General features: G+C 38.4%; 1 protein-coding gene across 2 annotated transcripts; it reads right to left on the bottom strand.

The window, feature by feature from the left end:
* Positions 1–307: 307 nt before the first annotated feature.
* MAT2B (methionine adenosyltransferase 2 non-catalytic beta subunit) lies at positions 308–18,550 on the bottom strand. 2 transcript variants are annotated; one of them, XM_081504630.1, is made up of 7 exons: positions 18,431–18,550; positions 10,772–10,966; positions 6,024–6,138; positions 5,683–5,835; positions 2,721–2,914; positions 1,758–1,871; positions 308–1,253 (listed from the first exon to the last, which is right to left on the bottom strand). In XM_081504630.1, exons 1-7 carry the CDS (start codon positions 18,458–18,460, stop codon positions 1,083–1,085), a joined length of 972 nt encoding a protein of 323 aa, XP_081360756.1. In that variant the 5' UTR covers positions 18,461–18,550; the 3' UTR covers positions 308–1,082. The 2 variants fall into 2 exon arrangements, with proteins under 2 accessions (XP_081360756.1, XP_081360755.1); XM_081504629.1 differs by lacking the exon at positions 18,431–18,550 and adding an exon at positions 15,811–15,946.
* Between the last annotated feature and the right edge of the window lie 271 nt (positions 18,551–18,821).

The following is an 18,821-nucleotide window of genomic DNA, read 5'->3' as shown; positions in this document are numbered from 1 at the left end:
TTCTTCAAAAGGAACATTCTTTGTAAGTATATTACAAGAGTATAGTTATTTACTTTTCATTAAGAAAAATCAGTGGGTACAAGTAAATACAGTGTCTGTAACATTCTAGATTTCAAGTGGTAGATTCACCAGGGCTCATTTTATTACTGTGCTTTGTATTTTAATGTACATTAACTATATTCTGCATCAGATAAGAAGGTAATTTTACATGATAAGAAGGAAATTTTAAAAATTATAGCAACAAAACAGTTTAGATATCTGGTCCTTACATTTCAAAAAAGAGAAGTAAATACAAGGAAACTAAGCATTACCATGCCAGCAGTACGTATTTATTATTATTCATGAATGGTCAAAAGACTTACAAGGCCCATTACTATTAGCATAACCACACATACGAAATATCACTTAGTGACATGGAGTGAAAAGGACAGTTTCATATATATTTAAAAAATACATACACATACACACATTCCCTCTCTCTCAAACATTCACCATTCACTGCTACAAAAGCAGGAGGTATCAAGCTGCAGGTGTTCCAATATACATAACATGTTGAAATATCCCAAGCATAAAAACTGCACTTAGGTTGCAAAAATAAAGTTTCTTTCTTCAAACATTTTGATCTGAGCTCAAGCAAAGCAAACAATGAACACCAATGATTTGTATGCTATTTAACACAATTTAAAACATAAAAGGATCAACAGCTGTAAAAGTCCTGAAAATGTAGAAGTTATTTATAGGAAAGAACAATGCATTTCTCCCCACCCCCCCAACAAAAAAAGTCTACAGCAGATGTGTTTCATCCTGGCTCTCAAATACTTGAAAATCATAATTTACTATATTCACACAGCAAATTGAGGCAGAACAAAATGAGAAAATCATTACTTCAAACAAGGCATTACTGCCCTTACGCTTCCCTAGACAATTTCACTAGTGCAAGAGCATCATTTACCTGAAAGATCATGAGTCACAACTGAAGAGCACTCATACAAAACTATTTCCTTTTTTCTTTAAAAAGTGCCATGACTTCTTGACTTCCCGTTTTAAAAAACACCATCACCACCCCCACCACCACACATACACTAATGAAAGACTGTCTGTCTCCATCTCTTGTCAATGAGGAAAGGCCAGAGTGACTCTTTGATTCCAATTCGAAATGGTGTTCGCTGGCCAATGCCCAAGGTCTCCAATTTGGAGCAATCAAGCTGAGCATTTCTTGGACGTTGTGCTCCTACGACAGGACTGTCAGTTATCTTTAAAACAAACACACAAAATCAAAAATAAATGAGAAGCCCCATGATGAGGTTTTACATTCTGTTTCCCTTTGCCCTCAGTGCAAGAAATATGATTTGATTCCTGGAAAAATAAATAAAACATCTGCCGCAATCAAGAAAACACTTTTTCTATAAACTTCACCAATACACATGGGCTCCTTTATACATGGCAATTTAGAGAAAATTAACCATAGAAACTGCCAACATACAAGCAAAGTCCACTTTGATTAGTGCCGAAAAATAAAGTTATCCAATACTTTTAAACATGAAAAATGTTATCCATAGAACACAATAGTGATGGACCTGGACTTCCAAGAAGTAAGAAGGTTACTTGTTTGTTTGTCTATTTGTTTTGGCTGAGTACAGCTTGAGGGATCTGTTACCTGACCGAGGATTGAATTTGGGCCTCAGCGGTGAAAGTGCCGAGTTCTCACTGGACTGCCAGGGAATTGCCAAGTAAGGTTCTAAATGCCACATACTTACCGGTCTTAAGTGGCTGCTTGGGAGGTTGAAGGCGTCTGCAATTGCACATGCCATTTCATACTTAGTCATCTGTTCGTTGCCAGACCAGTGAAAGGTTCCCTTAATTGATGGATCCTGACAAGGACACAAATAGTTCAAACTGGTTTCAAACTTTCTGAGTTGAATAGAACAGCAACTGTGACAAAACAACTAACTTAAACAGGTCCAGGAAATATGATGCATCGTGCCTTTCTGGAATGCTCTACACAAGATATCTAAAATTAAATTCCTATAAATCTCCCCAGTTAAAAATGGAAATCAATTTCTAGAATCTAGCCTTAAGAATTTTTTTAAAATAAATTGTTGTTGGCTCTGATTTTATTTAGTGGAAATCCTAAAACAATTACAGATTTTTATGAAACACAGACCAATTCAACTAGTATTTTCAATTATCCTAAGAAGCTAACACCAAAACTTAACAGAACCATTTTTCAAGATGAGTTAATTAGTCATAACATCCTTAAATACTGTCATGGTACGTATTTTTTAAAAATACATAAATTTTGATGCATTAAAAAACCAGTCATGCTACTATGAATACTCTAAAATAACTCAGTCTAACTTTTCTTTCTATAGATATTCTATTTAGCTCTAAATTTTTCAAATACTTAAAATGAACTATTGTTCATATATCTAAAAGAGTAATTATAAGTTATTCTTACAGTGGCTGAAATGATTAAGGTTCTTCGGTGCCACTACCTAGATCTTAAAGAAACACTACTTAGGACAGGCTTCTTACAAGACATCAGGCCAAGAAAAATACAAGTTTTCAGTTACCTTGAATGACAAATGGAGTCTACAGTATTTGAGACATCAAATCAAATGTAACAGCATAAAGTTTTTATTATTCATAAATACAGCTACTATCCAACTACTTTTGCTTGGCGTCCTTGTAAATTTTAGAAAAAGCACTGTGATGCTCACCAGCATCCTCTTCTCAGCTAACTGACGACACACAGTGGCCACATCTCTGACGTGAGTGGGGAACCGCTGCTGCCAGTGGTCCATGTTTGCGGACTTGTTGCTGAACTGCACTTTATCAAACATAACCGTCACAGCACTTTCCTCAAGCCTTTCAACTTCTCCATACAGAACAGGAACTCTCAAAACAGCAGCTCCTAGAGAGCAATAAAAGCAGGTAATATCTCAAAGCTCACTTGTTCTTAAGTCTTGCTGTAAGATCAGAGTGTGTGGATTTAAAATACATTATCACGGAAACGTGCAATATCCCAGAATGATACGGCTCACCTATTTAACCAAATGTGATCTGGAATATTTTTAAATGTCTCTGTCATGTGGGGTATTTTTATAATTATATAATTTCTTTATTATTATGGCCATTAAAAATAAAACTGATCATGACAATTTCAACAAGTGATCCCTGATTATTCCTAGATTTAAAAAATAAACGCAATAAAGGACATTTTGGGGACAAAATTCCTGCCGAGATTGTGTATTGCATTAATGCTAAATTTCCTAAGTGTAATAACTGCATTGTAATTATGTGAAGAACATCCTTGTTGAAGATACATGGTGAAGTATTTTGAGGTGAATTTCAATTAATTCTCTATGAGTTCAAGAAAAAAATAGCATACATGTAAAACATGTGGCAAAACATTAACAATTGATGAAATCTGTATAAAGGGTGTATGAGTGTTCACCACATTGTCCTTGAAATCACTGACTAAGGAATTATGGGGTATTTTAACTTTACGTGGTCAATACTGAGGAGTTGTAACAGACTAGATAATTTACACTAATTGAATTCAATGAAAACTATTTTAAATTAACTTCCTGAAGAGCTGGGCAGATGACTGATGACTAACACAGGTTTGAACCATGTGGTTCCATTTATATGCAACTTTTTCATGCAGAATGTATAAGACGTACTGAAGTGGATAGCCTATCCTTACACAGGCATAAGGTGACTGATATTTAATATAAGGTTAATGTGTTTTCTAAATGTTTCATAACTTCATTTTCAAAGAGTTACATTACCATACAGCATGCCTCTTCTCTTTTGTAACTAGAAAAACTCTGTAACAGTCTATCATCACAGGTAAGTGGTTTTTTAAAAAAAAATTAACAGTATTTAGCTGTATTATGAATGACTGCAATACCTATGCCAATAGTTTTATAATGATTCATTCACTAGTGTATAGGCGAGGCTACCATGGAGCAATCATTACTGATTACACTAGGCTACCATTTACTGTTTCTTCCTTACTGATTTCTGAGTCATACCTGTAAATAAATATAAATTTCTTCTCCAACTACCTTCATTTTTGATGTGTAGTCTTAGTAATACATGACACGTATAGTGTTTTGCACCATATAAAACAACACTAATGTAGTTACTGACAAACAATTCATCTTGTAAACAAATGAGGTGAACTTGCAGTGTTGATACAATACTTTATGTACTTTCTCTTACGATTTTCTTAATGCTTTCTTCTCTCAAGATTATTTTAGGAATAGTAGGTAATACATATAACACACAAAATATGTGTAAATTGACTCTCTGTTTTAGTAAGGCTTGGGAAAAGAGATGCTGTTTAGTTGCTAAGTTGAGTCTGACTTTTTTGTGACCCCATGGACTGTAGCCCACCAGGTTCCTCCGTCCACGGGATTTCCCAGACAAGAATACTGGAATGGATTGACAGTTCCTACTCCTAGGATCTTCCTTACCCAGGAATTGAACCTGCATCTCCAGTTTTGGCAGGAGGGTTCTTCACCACTGAGCCACCAGAGAAGCCCCTCTGTCAAGGGTAGGCTGTGAAATGTTTCTGGAGAATCTAAAGTTACACATGGATTTCCAACTTACACAGGGGTTGGCAACACTAATCCCCGAGCTGTACAAGGGTCAGCTGTATACTAACAAATATTCAAAGATGATTTCCAAAGGATAATTTATAATAGTAATAATAAAAAACCCTAGGTGCTAATATGGTATGTATAATAGGGGATGTTTCTCAAGGATGTAGTACAGTCTAAGGCAGTAGTTTTAATGCAAAAGATCATTAAATCAGATATTATGCAGCCATTGATATGAAAAAGATATTCTAGAGATGGCTCCATAAGAAATGAAATGTGTATGTGGGGGGAGAAAAATCAGGTTATAAAACAATATGCACACATGTTTAGAAATCCACAAAAAATACTTTCATAACCACACTTAGTGCTTCTCTGAGGAAGCACTGTAAGAGAACTCTACAGTTTTAGATTTTTTTAAAACATTTTTAAGGAGGTTTTTTTTTTTTTATAATTAACACATTAATGTGTGTGTATATATACAAACACATAGGAAAAAAGAAAAACCATACAAATGACTGTGGATATACAAACACACAGGAAAAAAGAAAAACCATAAAAATGACAGAATACTGAAATCTAAGAAAAATGATACTTTTTTTGGAAAGATTACAAAAATCTGATTTATTTTCTATCTATAATGCTATTCATGTACACACTAATACTGGAAATGGTCTGAAAGGATTCATAAATTCTTCAGCATTTCAAAAAAATCTTTTTTTTCTTGTTAACTACATTCCCTAGTTTTTCTCCAATGGATTTATGCTCCTTGACTAACTAAAAAAAAAATAAAGAAAGAAAGACAACAGGAACTTCCCTGGTGGTCCAGTGGCTAAGAATCCTCCTTCCAATGCAGGAGATGAGGGTTCAATCCCAGGTCCAGGAACTAAGAGCCCACATGCCACGGAGCAACTAAGTCCATACATCACAACTAAGACCCAGCACAGCCAAATAAAAAAAAATAACTAAATAAATATTTAAAAAATTAAGATACAGACACACATACACACAAATCTTAAAACAAAAAGGAATCCTCAAAAAGAGTCAGGGAGCTAACTAAAGAGATGAGTCTTACCTAAATTGTTTGCCAGGACGGCCTTTTCTCCGTCTAATTTTGTTTTGCCATATAGGTTTAGGGGATTTGGTATGTCTTCTTCTCTATAAGGTGGGTTTGTTCCATCAAAAACATAATCAGAGCTAATGTAGATTAGAAATGCTCCAATTGCAGCTACAAAAAAAAAAAAAGAGAGTAAACAATCTATTAAATTACTTCACAACCTGACTCTTGACTGGAATTTTTAACAGCTTATTCATCAAAAGTATAACAAATTTCTTATAAGCCATCTACAAAACTTTAATATTTGCACACTCAGCAATCACTTAACTTTTATGAAGATTTTATAAAGTCGTCATTACCTGCTTCCTTTGCTAAATTCCCAGAAGCATCCACGTTAAGTTGAGAAGCAGCATCTGGGTGATTTTCTACAACATCTGGCCTTCTCTCTGCTGCACAATGTACGATGACATGGGGCTAGAAGTTAACCATTGATGTGTTTTTAGCCCAAAAAGGAATAAAAACCAAAGAACTATAGCCTTCCAACAGTAAATTAATTCACAGAAAAATGTTTATTAAAACAACATTCCTTCAACTAAACAATCATTCTAGTTTTTAATGTGGTTTTGTCATACTTCCCTTTTCCAACGTTCAAACTTCCTTAAAAATATATATAGGCCCTGAAAAGGAAAGAGCAATCAAGCAATCCCTAGGCAAAATCAGACAAAACTCTGGGGCAACAACCAGGCTTCTCATCAAAATAAGCTTCATCTCCTTATCTGAGTGGGAGAAAAGGGTAATCATTTGTCATTAATATGACCTAAATACTTAGTCAAGTCTGTGGGAAAAGGAGAGGAATAGCAATTGCAAATTAAATTCATAAATTCTAATCTCTTAAATCCATCATTTAAAGAAAATTAAGCATCCATAAAAACTATATTGCCAGTTAAGTATTTAAGCATGCCACCTACATGCTAAGCAGTGTGTGAGGATCAAGGATTTCACAATCTAATGGAAAAAACAGGTATGTAAAGAGACCGTTTCAATACTATATGATGTGAAGGTCCTTGATAGAGACCGGGCATCTACTTCCCAGAGGAGCCGACTCCGAGTTAAGATTTGAGAAGACCAGTGACTGGAAGGGCTTGTGTACCCACACGTGAAACTTCCTCCTTCTCAGAAACTGCTTGAAGAAGCATGATCTGAAAGTTGCTTTCAAACACATGTGCATAAGCTGGGATGATTCTTAAAATGTGCAGTCCTAGGCTCTACCATAGGCTTACTGAATGAAAATCTCTGGGAGTGAGACATAAGAACAAGTTTTCCAAGTGATTCTGATGCAATGTTCTTTGGGTCATATTGTTAGAAAGAACTTGAATTCCTAATTTTACCTCTTACTCAAGAGTTATAACAGAACCTAATTCCTTCTATAACTTTTCTGTGACCATGGCCAACGAGTTCTTTAACCTCTCTGAGCCTATGTGATCTCTAAAATGGAAATGAGTCCCTTGGACTGCAAGGAGATCAAACCAGTTAATCCTAAAGGAAATCAACCTTGAATATACAGTAGGACTGATGCTGAAGCTGAAGCTCCAACGTTCTGGGCACCTAAAGCAAACAGCTGACTCACTGAAAAGACCCCAATCTTGGGAAAGATTGAGGGCAGGGGGGGAAGAGGGCAACCGAGAATGAGATGGTTGGATATCATCACCGACTCAATGCACATGCTGCTGCTGCTGCTAAGTCGCGTCAGTCGTGTCCGACTCTGTGCGACCCCATAGACGGCAGCCTACTAGGCTCCATCGTCCCTGGGATTCTCCAGGCAAGAACACTAGAGTGGGCTGCCATTTCCTTCTCCACAATGGACATGAGTTTGAGCCAATTCTGGAGATAGTGAAGGACAGGGAATCCTGTCCTTCAGATGTGCTGCAGGCAATGGGGGTCAATAAGTCGGCAACTAAACAACAAAAACAGATATGAGAACATCTATTTTGCAGTGTTGTAAGGTTAACAGACACGATTTTAAAAGCATTTGCAGCGGAAGGAGAGGGTGGGACAAAAGCAACAGAGTAGCAATGACAGATACACCACCATGTGTAAAATAGCTAGCTAATGAGAAGCTGCTATGTAACATAGGGAGCACTGCTCTCTGACAACCTAAAGGAGTAGAAACGGGGTGGGTGGCTCAAGAGGGAGGGGATAAACACAAACACACACACACACAGCTGATTTGTGTAGTTTCACCGCAGAAACCAACACAACATTGTAAAGCAATTCAGTTCAGTTCAGTCGCTCAGTCGTGTCCGACCCTTTGCAACCCCATGAACCGCAGCACGCCAGGCCTCCCTGTCCATCACCAGCTCCCAGAGTCCACCCAAACCCATATCCATTGAGTTGGTGATGCCATCTAACCATCTCATCCTGTCACCCCCTTTTCCTCTTGCCCTCAATCTTTCCCAGCATCAGGGTCTTTTCCAATGAGTCAGTTCTTCACATCAGGTGGCCAAAGTATTGGAGTTTCAGCTTCAGCATCAGTACTTCCAATGAATATTCAGGACTGATTTCCTTTAGGATGGACTGGCTGGATCTCCTTGCAGTCCAAGGGATTCTCAAGAGTCTCCTCCCACACCACAGTTCAAAAGTATCAATTCTTCTCTATTCAGCTTTCTTTATAGTCCAACTCTCACAATCATACATGACCACTGGAAAAACCATAGCCTTGACTAGACGGACCTTTGTGAACAAAGTAATGTCTCTGCTTTTTAATATGCTGTCTAGGTTGGTCATAACTTTCCTTCCAGGGAGTAAGCATCTTTTAATTTCATGGCTGCAGTCACTATCTGCAGTGATTTTGGAGCCTAGAAAAATTAAGTCAGCCACTGTGTGTACTGTTTCCCTATCTATTTGCCATGAAGTGATGGGACCAGATGCCATGATCTTAGTTTTCTGAATGCTGAGCTTTAAGCCAACTTTTTCACTCTCCTCTTGCACTTTCATCAAGAGGCTCTTTAGTTCTTCTTCATTTTCTGCCATAAACGCGGTGTCATCTGCATATCTGAGGTTACTGATATTTCTCCTGGCAATCTTGATTCCAGCTTGTGCTTCTTCCAGCCCAGCGTTTCTCATGATGTACTATGCATATAAGTTAAATAAGCAGGGTGACAATATATAGCCTTGACATACTCCTTTTCCTATTTGGAACCAGTCTGTTGTTCCATGTCCAGTTCTAACTGTTGCTTCCTGACCTGCATACAGGTTTCTCAAGAGGCAGGTCAGGTGGCCTGGTACTCCCATCACTTGAAGAATTTTCCACAGTTTACTGTGATCCACACAGTCAAAGGCTTTGGCATAGTCAATAAAGCAGAAATAGATGTTTTTCTGGAACTCTCTTGCTTTTTCAACGATCCAGCGGTGTTGGTAATTTGATCTCTGGTTCCTCTGTCTTTTCTAAAACCAGCTTGAACATCTGGAAGTTCACAGTTCACATATTGCTGAAGCCTGGCTTGGAGAATTTAAGCATTACTTTACTAGCATGTGAGATGAGTGCAATTGTGTGGTAGTTTGAGCATTCTTTGGCATTGCCTTTCTTTGGGATTGGAATGAAAACTGACCTTTTCCAGTCCTGTGGCCACTACTGAGTTTTCCAAATTTGCTGGCATATTGAGTGCAGCACTTTCACAGCATCATCTTGCAGGATTTGAAACAGCTCAACTGGAATTCCATCACCTCCACTAGCTTTGTTCCTAGTGATGCTTCCTAAGGCCCATTTGACTTCCCATTCCAGGATGTCTGGCTCTAGGTGAGTGATCACACCATCATGATTATCTGGGTTGTGAAGATCTTTTTTGTACAGTTCTTCTGTGTATTCTTGCCACCTCTTCTTAATATCTTCTGCTTCTGTTAGGTCCCTACCATTTCTGTCCTTTATTGAGCCCATCTTTGCACGAAATGTTCCCTTGGTATCTCTAATTTTCTTGAAGAGACCTCTAGTCTTTCCCATTCTATTGTTTTCCTCTATTTCTTTGCAGTGATGGCTGAGAAAGGCTTTCTTATCTCTCCTGCTATTCTTTGGAATTCTGCATTCAAATGGGTATATCTTTTCTTTTCTCTTTTGCTTTTCACTTCCCTTCTTTTCACAGCTATTTATAAGGCCTCCTCAGACAGTCATTTTGCTTCCTCCAGTTAAAAATAAAAAATAAAGAAGCAAATATTTTTACCCTCAAAACAAGAAAAGGATTTGCATAGAAAGTGGTACTTAGAAGAGTAATTCACAGAAGCTTTTTACAAAATGCTTCATTTTCTGCCTTTTGTTAACCTATATCTCAACCTAATTTTTTAAGGATGACATACTTGTCCACCCCCTCAAAAAAAAGCAAAACAATGTGCACTGTATACTATTGTTGCTTAATAGGTTAGAGCTTAAGTACTATAACTTCCTTGAGAGCAACAGTTTTTATATCACCCAGACAGAATCACTGCAGATGGCGACTGCAGCCATGAAATTAAAAGATGCTTGCTCCTTGGAAGAAACGCTACGAACAACCTATAGACAGTACACTGAAAAGCATAGACATTGCTTTACCAACGAAGGTCCGTCTAGTCAAAGCTATGGTTTTTCCAGTAGTCATGTATGGAAGTGAGAAATGGACTATAAAGAAAGCTGAGCAGCACCGAAGAATTGATGCTTTTGAACTGTGGTTTTGGAGAAGACACTTGAGAGTCCCTTGGACTGCAAGATTAAACCAGTCAATCCTAAAGAAAATCAGTCCTGAACTGGACTGATGCTGAAGCTGAAACTCCAATACTTTGGCCACCTGATGCAAAGAACCAACTCGTTGGAAAAGACCCTGATTCTGGGAAAGATTAACGGCAGGAGGAGGAAGAGATGACAGAGGATGAGATGTTTGGATGGCATCACTGACTCAATGGACATGAGTTTGAGCAGGCTCTGGGAGTTGGTGATTGACAGGGAAGCCTGGCATGCTGCAGTCCATGGGGTTGCAAAGAGTCGGACATGACTGAGTGACAGTTCTTAATAGTTTCTTCTTTACCAGATGAGCTACCAGGGAAGCCCCTTAATAGTTTACTTATGTGTTAAAATAAACCATACCTGAAAATCATAAATGATGTGATGAACTGCATTAGAATCCAAGAGATTGACCTGCTCAAATTTTGGTCTTGCTCTTCTAAAACCACAGCCAACGGCATGCCAATTATTCTGCTGAAATTCTTTGTACACAGCTCTGCCAAGAAGCCCAGTGGCACCAGTAATGAGAACCCGCCTGTTGGGGATGTTAACTTCCTCCTAAAATGTGAAAAAGGAGAAAAGAATTAATTAATTTGAAAACAGCCTTTCAACAAAATCAGCCACCATCTCCATTCACTAAACATCTCAAGTCTGAGTTGTCTGCTTCATGGCCCATATCTGTAAGTCTTAAATTAGAACAAAGATCAAGCAAACTGCATCAGTAAGTATGTCACTTAAGAGAAAGTTTTAAAAATCCTTTCCAAGAAAAAGAACCTAACATGATACTACAAGGAATCACCTAGTCAGATAGATTTAGACTTCCTAAGAGTAACAATGGAAAAACCTATTTTTAGGATCATTGATGTCCAAAGTAGTAATAAACATCAACTTTATTTATGTTCTGCCATTTATGAAAATGAAGTTTAAAGCTTACTTATTTCTGCCCTGATTAAATATTAGGGTTATATTCTGCCAATGTGTTTCCAAACCTACAGTTTTGCTCTTCAATTTTTAATCTCAAGTTTTCTTTTAAACCTCATTGACTTTATCATACTGTGATATGTCCAAATTAGAGAATTTCATATTTCATAGAAATTTATGTGGAAGAAAAATAGATTTGGTCCTTATAGAACTAACATTCCAAGTTTAACTAAACTGGTAAATATTCCTGCATTGACTCTAAACTTACCTATTTAGACAAGTTAAAACTAATAAAACGTAAGTAGAGAATAAGAAAAAATATATTAAATATTTTAAACTGACTTGTGTCGCTATCGTGAAAAAGGAAAAATTCCTCACACACTGAAATTAAAAAGGAACTACTATTTAAGAAACAATTCGTTAAAAAAAATAAAAAAAATAAAGAAACAATTCGTTATCTCTACTCCCTTCTTCCCAAGACAGGTTAACGCCAAATATCCTCACAGACATCTGAATTAAGAAAATACTATTCAAAACAAAAAACAATTTTTATTAGTGTATCAACTTTAAGCCTTTTAAATTTGAAATGTTGGTTTAGTCACCTAATTCTAAGCTGTCAAAAATCTTAAACATACACCCAATAACCAAAGATCTTTTTTCCCTAGCCCTCAAGACAGCTAATTTAACAGACTATACTTAAAAAAAAAAAAAAAAAAAAAAAGGCCACCTAAATCAAGTATGTCTATCCAAGAAAAACCCGAAATGAAAGGGCAGACAGAAACAGAATAAAGGTAAGTTTTTAAAGGTATTTCTTCCTTAGTTCACCCCATTTCAAGATGTTTTAGAAGCTGAAGAAAAATTCATCTAGGCTCTCTCTTGCAAAACTTGGCTCTAAGTCAAACAATCTATGCAAACAAAGATTTCAGCCAGCAAAATATTTTCTTTGTATTTTTGGCAAGAAAACAGTCCTGCAAAGACTGCAATTATTAAAGAGGTTAAAACAGGCCAGGTCTAGTAGAGACACAATCAGAAAACAATTTGCACAGGACAAATACCATAAAGATCCCTGGGAAAATACTATAAAAGACCTATGAGTTGGTTTCTTCTGAGTTTCTCACGTCACTCTAGAGAAGGAAAGGAATAGACAGTGGTTCTTGGATCAGTGGTTCACAGGCTTTATTCGCCTAGGACAGGAGTCAACTGGAATGCTTTCAGATCCAGCAGATTTGGAATGAGGCCTGATAATCAGCATTTCTAACAAGTTTCCAGGTGGTGCTGATGCTGGTGATTTGTAAATTGAACTTGAGAATTCCAGGAACATCCAAGACCTTCCTAAAGATAGCTCTGACTCAAACAAATAAAAAAAAACTGCCATCTACCCTTCCAGAAGCAACAACCTCATTACCCTTTTCCCCTTAAAAAGGAAAACTAGAAAAAGAAGTCAAAGACCAAACATCATGCTTGTAGTAACCACGAAATTACTAAACAGTAAAATAAGATCTCTGTGTACTTCACTGGTGAGTGAAGCACATTTTTCCTTCATTTATCATCTGTTAAATGAAGGAAATAAAGATTCATCTTACAAATGAGTATGGTTTGCCAGTCTTTTTTGCTTTTCAGTGCATCTTAAAATAAGAGTCCAGATAATCTTATAATTGAGAGCATCTTAGATTTGATGAAATACAGTATTAAGTTACAAACACAGTGAGGGTTTTTAAGGCATATAATATTCTTCACTTTAAAAAAGTATGGGTGGTTGCGTGGAGAAGATACAAACTCTGTACAGCCTGGGATAATTTGTAAGCTCCCTGGAAGAAAATAGTCCATGTTACCTAGTGGTCAGATGTCAATGTGCAAGAATTTTCTATGTTAAAAGAGCAGAGATCTTAAGTGCAAGCATTTTCTGAAACAAAACAATTCTGCACAATCCTCTTCTTGAAAACTCATGTGAGAGTTTTCCAAAGCAAGGAACCTTAAGTCTAAAGATGTTACAGGTTTTGCCCGCAGTAAAAGGAAAAAGGTTGGAAATAGAACTTGTGTCCTTTTGCTTCCATCTATCATCTAGTCAAATGCATGCTGAGTTTTGTCTCAATCCTTTGAACTTATACTTGGTTTCTTGATGACTAAATTTTATCTTCTCTGCCACAAACTGGCATTAAGAAGTTACTCCAACTCTACTAATGTAACTCACTGGTAAAAGGATGCATTTGGACAGATGATTAAGTCTCTTATAGCTTTACAATCCTACAATTCTAACATTTTCCACATTACCCTTCCCACAGAAGATATCTGAATAAACTGAAACAAGTTTTGTTTAAAGTAACTTTTCTTCTTTTCATACAGTTCTTTTTAAAGACTCAATCAGCATGTTCTGTCACAGTATAGAAGCCAAAACAATAAGTTTTCATTCGGATTGCAAGTTTTTTGGTGGTTGGCAAATAAAATACACATCACTCTGAAACTAATAGAAGTCAAACAAAAATATCTCTATTTTTGAGTCTCTATAAACAGAACTCCACCTGAAGCATCTTAAAGTACAGTTTTGATTCTTTTAAAACCAGAGAAATATTCCTCTAAAAATAATTTCAGCTCATTACTCTATAAATTATTTTACTTCTCCCAAACACAGTAATGTCCAAACACCTCAAGGAACTCTAAATGGAGGAACAAAAAGCTGTGTAGTTAACCTAAAGCATAATCAAAACCTGAAAACACTGTCTTCATGAAAAGTCTATTTCTCAGTTTTTCTTCTTATGAGTCAAGTATATTAAACATGACTTTAACTTGCACCTGCCTCTTCTCCTATCAACTCAGATTTACAGAATTCAGTAACACCAGGTGACCAGATTTATATACACACACACAAAAACAAAATGTTTGAAAAAGTAACTACATATAAATAAGAGTCATAGCTCTTATTATGCCATCAAATCAAATAATAGCAAATTTTAAGGTACAGGACAATAAAAGGCTCTTTCAAAAAGGTCCAAAACAGTACTCTGGGACAGTGGTTTCTACTTTAGCACACTTGGATTAACTTCTACTAAAAATGTCTTAGAGAAAGTCAAGAATCAAATATCACAAATATCTAAAGTAGGATCTTCTTAAGTTTTAGTGGTAAATATAATTATACTTTGCTATTTTCAGAACCTCTTCAATTTGGCAAAGTTTCACATTGATTTTGTTGATTCTCATAACATTCCCCTAGAGGTAGTGAGTAGACACTCCTGGACTTTGAGATACTTTTTAAGATACCTAGGTGACACTGGTCTAACTCCCACAGTCACCCTATTGTACCCCACGGCCAGTAATAGGAACAGGAACCACCATAGTTTATTTCTCTAACATAAACTATAAGACAGTCCCACTAGGGAATTTTAACTCTACAGGTTCTGAGAGAAACAAATACATGTCAAGCTTTTGGTTGTGCAATTTGAATGAAGGAAAATGCATTTTTATTTGTCTACTGAACTCACTGTTAAAACTGATTCAACTTTATATACACACATGCATACTCAGTGCACATATACACATACATAAACAAGCAATATGCAACTTTAGGGACTCAGCATTGTGCGGGGTACACAGGAGCAAAACTGAGGATCAAACAGCCCATCCATCCTAACTTCACTCCCCAACTCCCAAAATGACTTGAAAACACTAAATATGCTATATTTTGAAGGTGTAAAAAGTTTGCATTTTCAAAAACAGCCATCACTTACACCTTCTCTTACATCCTTAAGATACACTGATCTTGGCATGAACATTCTTCTTATCCCTAGCGCTAGATATATATCCTATGGACTGATGAATACTGAGGGGCCTGGAATGAAATAGAGATTGGGGTTTATGGAGGTTTATGCAATCTCTGCAGTGATTCAAAGCCTGGGACAGTCAAAAAGATTGTATTTGAATCCCAGCTGCAATCTTACTGAATGAACTTGGACCAAAGACTGCTCTCTTAGTCTCAAATATCTGTAAAATGGAACAAAACCAGTATCTTATGAGGGCTAAAATAAATAATGCATATAAAGTGCACAACAGCGCCATGCATAAACTAAGAGTTCAGTTCTTATCTCCAATCCTGCTACTACTTCTGAAAAGACACCTGGCCCCTTTTTCCTCAGAGATACGAAGAGTTAAGATCAAAAGATATGAACAAAGGATGAAAACGAAATTTAGAAAAAGTCAAAACAGCTCGGAAAACCCCCCTTCGTTCCTGAGAGGAGAGACGGGAGAAGGCTCGAAAGTGAAACCCGACCTTATCATTTCCTGTCGCAGGGGCTGAGAAACAACACAGCAGAGTGTGCACCGAGATAAACAAACTCGGCGGCGCCGCCCTCCTCTCCTAGGGCCTCCGCCTCTGGGAGGATGCGTCTGGAAAACCACTCGAGCCCCCGCCACCAGACTCTTCCCCCTCTGCGCGCTCGGTTACCACGAGACGTCTCCCCACCCCGCAAGACCCGGGCCGACTCCCTCACCTCCACCAACCGGCAGTTCCCGGGAACAAAGTGGATAGAGAGATCTTTCTCCCGGCCCACCATGCCCGCCGTCTTTGCGCTGTCGTCGCCGCCACCGCCGCAGCGACCGCCACTTCCTTCAGCCCGGGATCGCGGCGGGCTCCAACCCCCTAGGCCCGCCTACCCTAGGTCCGGACCAGCCCCCTTTCACAGCTTCCGACTTCCGCCGCCAAGACCGCGCTTCCTGATTGGCCACGTTCCGCCGACGCCCCTGAAAGGGGGCGGCCGCGCTCGGGACGCCCCCAGCCCACGCGCCTACTCTTAAAGGTACACACGAAACAAAGGCCCTGGTCTTAAACTGGGCATACGAATTTTCTTTTGGGGCCGGCGGGGGACGGGAGGTGAACACGGCGGGGCGGGGGTCAAGAATATTTTCTGTGTTCTTCCTTCTCGACTAAGTAAAGAGTGAGTTGTATCGCCCAGACTATGTGCAGTGTTTAAGAATCAACTGGGCACGTGATACATAAAGCGGGATGGAGGTGGTGGTGGTGTAGTCGCTAAGTCGTGGCCGACTCTTGTGATTCCGTGGACAGAGGAGCCTGGCAGTCTCTAGTCCCTGGGATTCTCCAGGCAAGAATACTGGAGTGGGGTGCAATTTCCTTCTCCAGGGGATCTTCCCAACCCAGGAATCGAACCCGGGTCTCCTGCATTGTGGGCGGACTCTTTACCAACTGAGCCACAAGGGAACCCCATAAAGCGGGATGAAACGCTTTAAAGTCTTAGTGGGAGGGGTGAAGTGGGGAGAGGTTCTCTCCCGCGTCTGTATCTCTAGAGCATTAAGAGTTTTTCTTGAGAGATTGAAAGACGGGAATAAAAATAAAAAGTGTTGATATCTGCGTCATTAACACTTAAAGAACCCATTTGTCTTTCTGGCATGCCACAAAGTAGTACGCGTGAAATTCCGAACGTATCAAACTCTTCTTAACTAGTTAAAAATAAAAACACGTAGAGGGCTGGAGGACGAATTATTTGGCTGCCCCTTCAAAACAAGGATTCTCGGACCGTTATCAGTAATTGCTGAATAAGTTATTGTAGGAGCCTGGAGGGCTACAGTCTATGGGGTCGCAGAGGCAGACACAACTTTGCGACTAAACAACAATAACTGGGACTCTACATTCTAGTGAACTTTAACCAGAGTCAAGATCAGCCTTTGAGAAGCACCGCCTTACAGGTTGCAGCGTCAAGCTACGCGAGGCGAACCTCCACTACCAAGAAAAGTAAAGGAACTAGGAGAAGAGAACCATGCTGAACCTTCCACCACCTGGATTACGCTTTTTTCAAGTGACAGATCAGAAGAGGCCCTAGTAGGCAACTGCAGCTGATTTCTCTTCCAGTTCAAACCCGAAAAGCCGGGATGCCTGTGAAATTTGCTCGCAAAAAACCCGAGCATAGGTTTTGCCAAATTTGAATGTAAATCTGTACTGTTCTTGTCCAGACATGCAGGATACCAAAACCTTAAAAGTCGCCCACAAACGTGATTACTGCTTGGGTCTTTCTAAAACATATTTTCATAAACCTTTTTTGGTTTAACCTTAGAGCTCAACACTAAGCAACCTTTAAAAAATTTTTTCCACGTTTGAGTCCGGTGACTTTCTTTCCTACCCAACCCCCAGCAAGAACTCATTTCCTTATTGCTGTAAGAATAAAGTTTCTTTGGAACTGCAACTAGAGAGACTGAGGCTTCACACTTCTCTATTTTTGTTTTACTCCAGGCTGTTAATCAATTTAGCATCATTTAGAGTCCTTGAGAGAAAAGTTCCAACTCGAAACCATGCATAATTTGCAAACAACAAAGAAATGGTGTGGTTGTTGGGGGAGCAGATTCAAGATCCTCCGATTGTTTTTTAAAAGTGGTGATTTTTGTGAAGTTTCTAGTTGCAGCGGTAATGCAATCTAATTTTTCCAGAAAAAAAAAATTCTGTCCTACTCGAAGACGATTTAAGGACTTGCATATGCAATTAGCATTTTGAGTCTCAGAGCAGCCTTATCTGGAGTGAGAAACAAAAAGAGTTTACTTGCCTACATTTGAGGATCTGGTTTAATATTTGCCAGATAAAACTTGGGTATGGTTCTAGGGGCACATCTTCATACATGGGTTTTAATCATCCTTTTTAAAAATGGAAGTTTCTACATGAATAAAAACGCCATTGTTATACAGACAATATCCAAGTTCGTGTGGTGGCTAAGTCTATAAATTTAAAACGAGCAATCTAGAAATACAAGTTAGGTTAGCAGGTTCCTTTCTTGCCAAGACAAAGAAAGCATGGAGCACCCAACTATAGATAAAATCGTTATTTCTATAGAACCTTCACCTACATGAATGCATTTAATCTGTTTAAGTGAAACTGCTCTTTGGGGTTATTTGTATCGATGGAGACTTAGCTGAGCTCTCCATACAGGGTCAATAATTAAAGCTGTTTAATTATTCCAAGTCTCAAAGTTATAAGTCTTAAAGAAATGAATGACACTTTTTTTTTAAACACACCCTTTTCGGCTTTTACGTTCCCAGACGTTCACTGGGATTCTTGTAAAGAAACTCTATAAAACTCCAGACTGCTTTTCTTGAATAGCTCACTCTTACCTGTTCCATGTTCTCCGGCATTTCAGGCATGATTCCAAAATTATCTGAGGAAAAAGATTTGGGATGAGTCTCAGCCTCTGCCTCCTCGGGCTGGGTCTTTGTTCTGCCTGCAGAGAGTGCAGGCACGCGAAAACGTGAGCCACAGCTTCACTCGACCTTTGAAATTAGCATTTTGAGTCGGATCCCAGAATCTCGTGCAGCATTCCACATTGCAGTAAACTGGCAGCTGATTCCCCGTGGCAGTCTTGAAAATACCCAATGAGAAGTTTCATGTTGTATTGCCAGCCAAATAAGGTCCATTATCAAAACCATTAGGAGAACCAACTTGAAAAAAAGAAAGAAATATAGATACAACCACAAAAACTTCCTGTGAAGACTTGTTGCAATTTTC

Source organism: Giraffa tippelskirchi, chromosome 6 (assembly GCF_054371585.1).
Source record: "Giraffa tippelskirchi isolate mGirTip1 chromosome 6, T2T-mGirTip1v1.2.pri, whole genome shotgun sequence".
Classification (NCBI taxonomy): domain Eukaryota; kingdom Metazoa; phylum Chordata; class Mammalia; order Artiodactyla; family Giraffidae; genus Giraffa; species Giraffa tippelskirchi.
The sequence above is the reverse complement of the archived record's forward strand: the minus strand, read 5'-3'. Positions and strand labels throughout refer to the sequence as shown.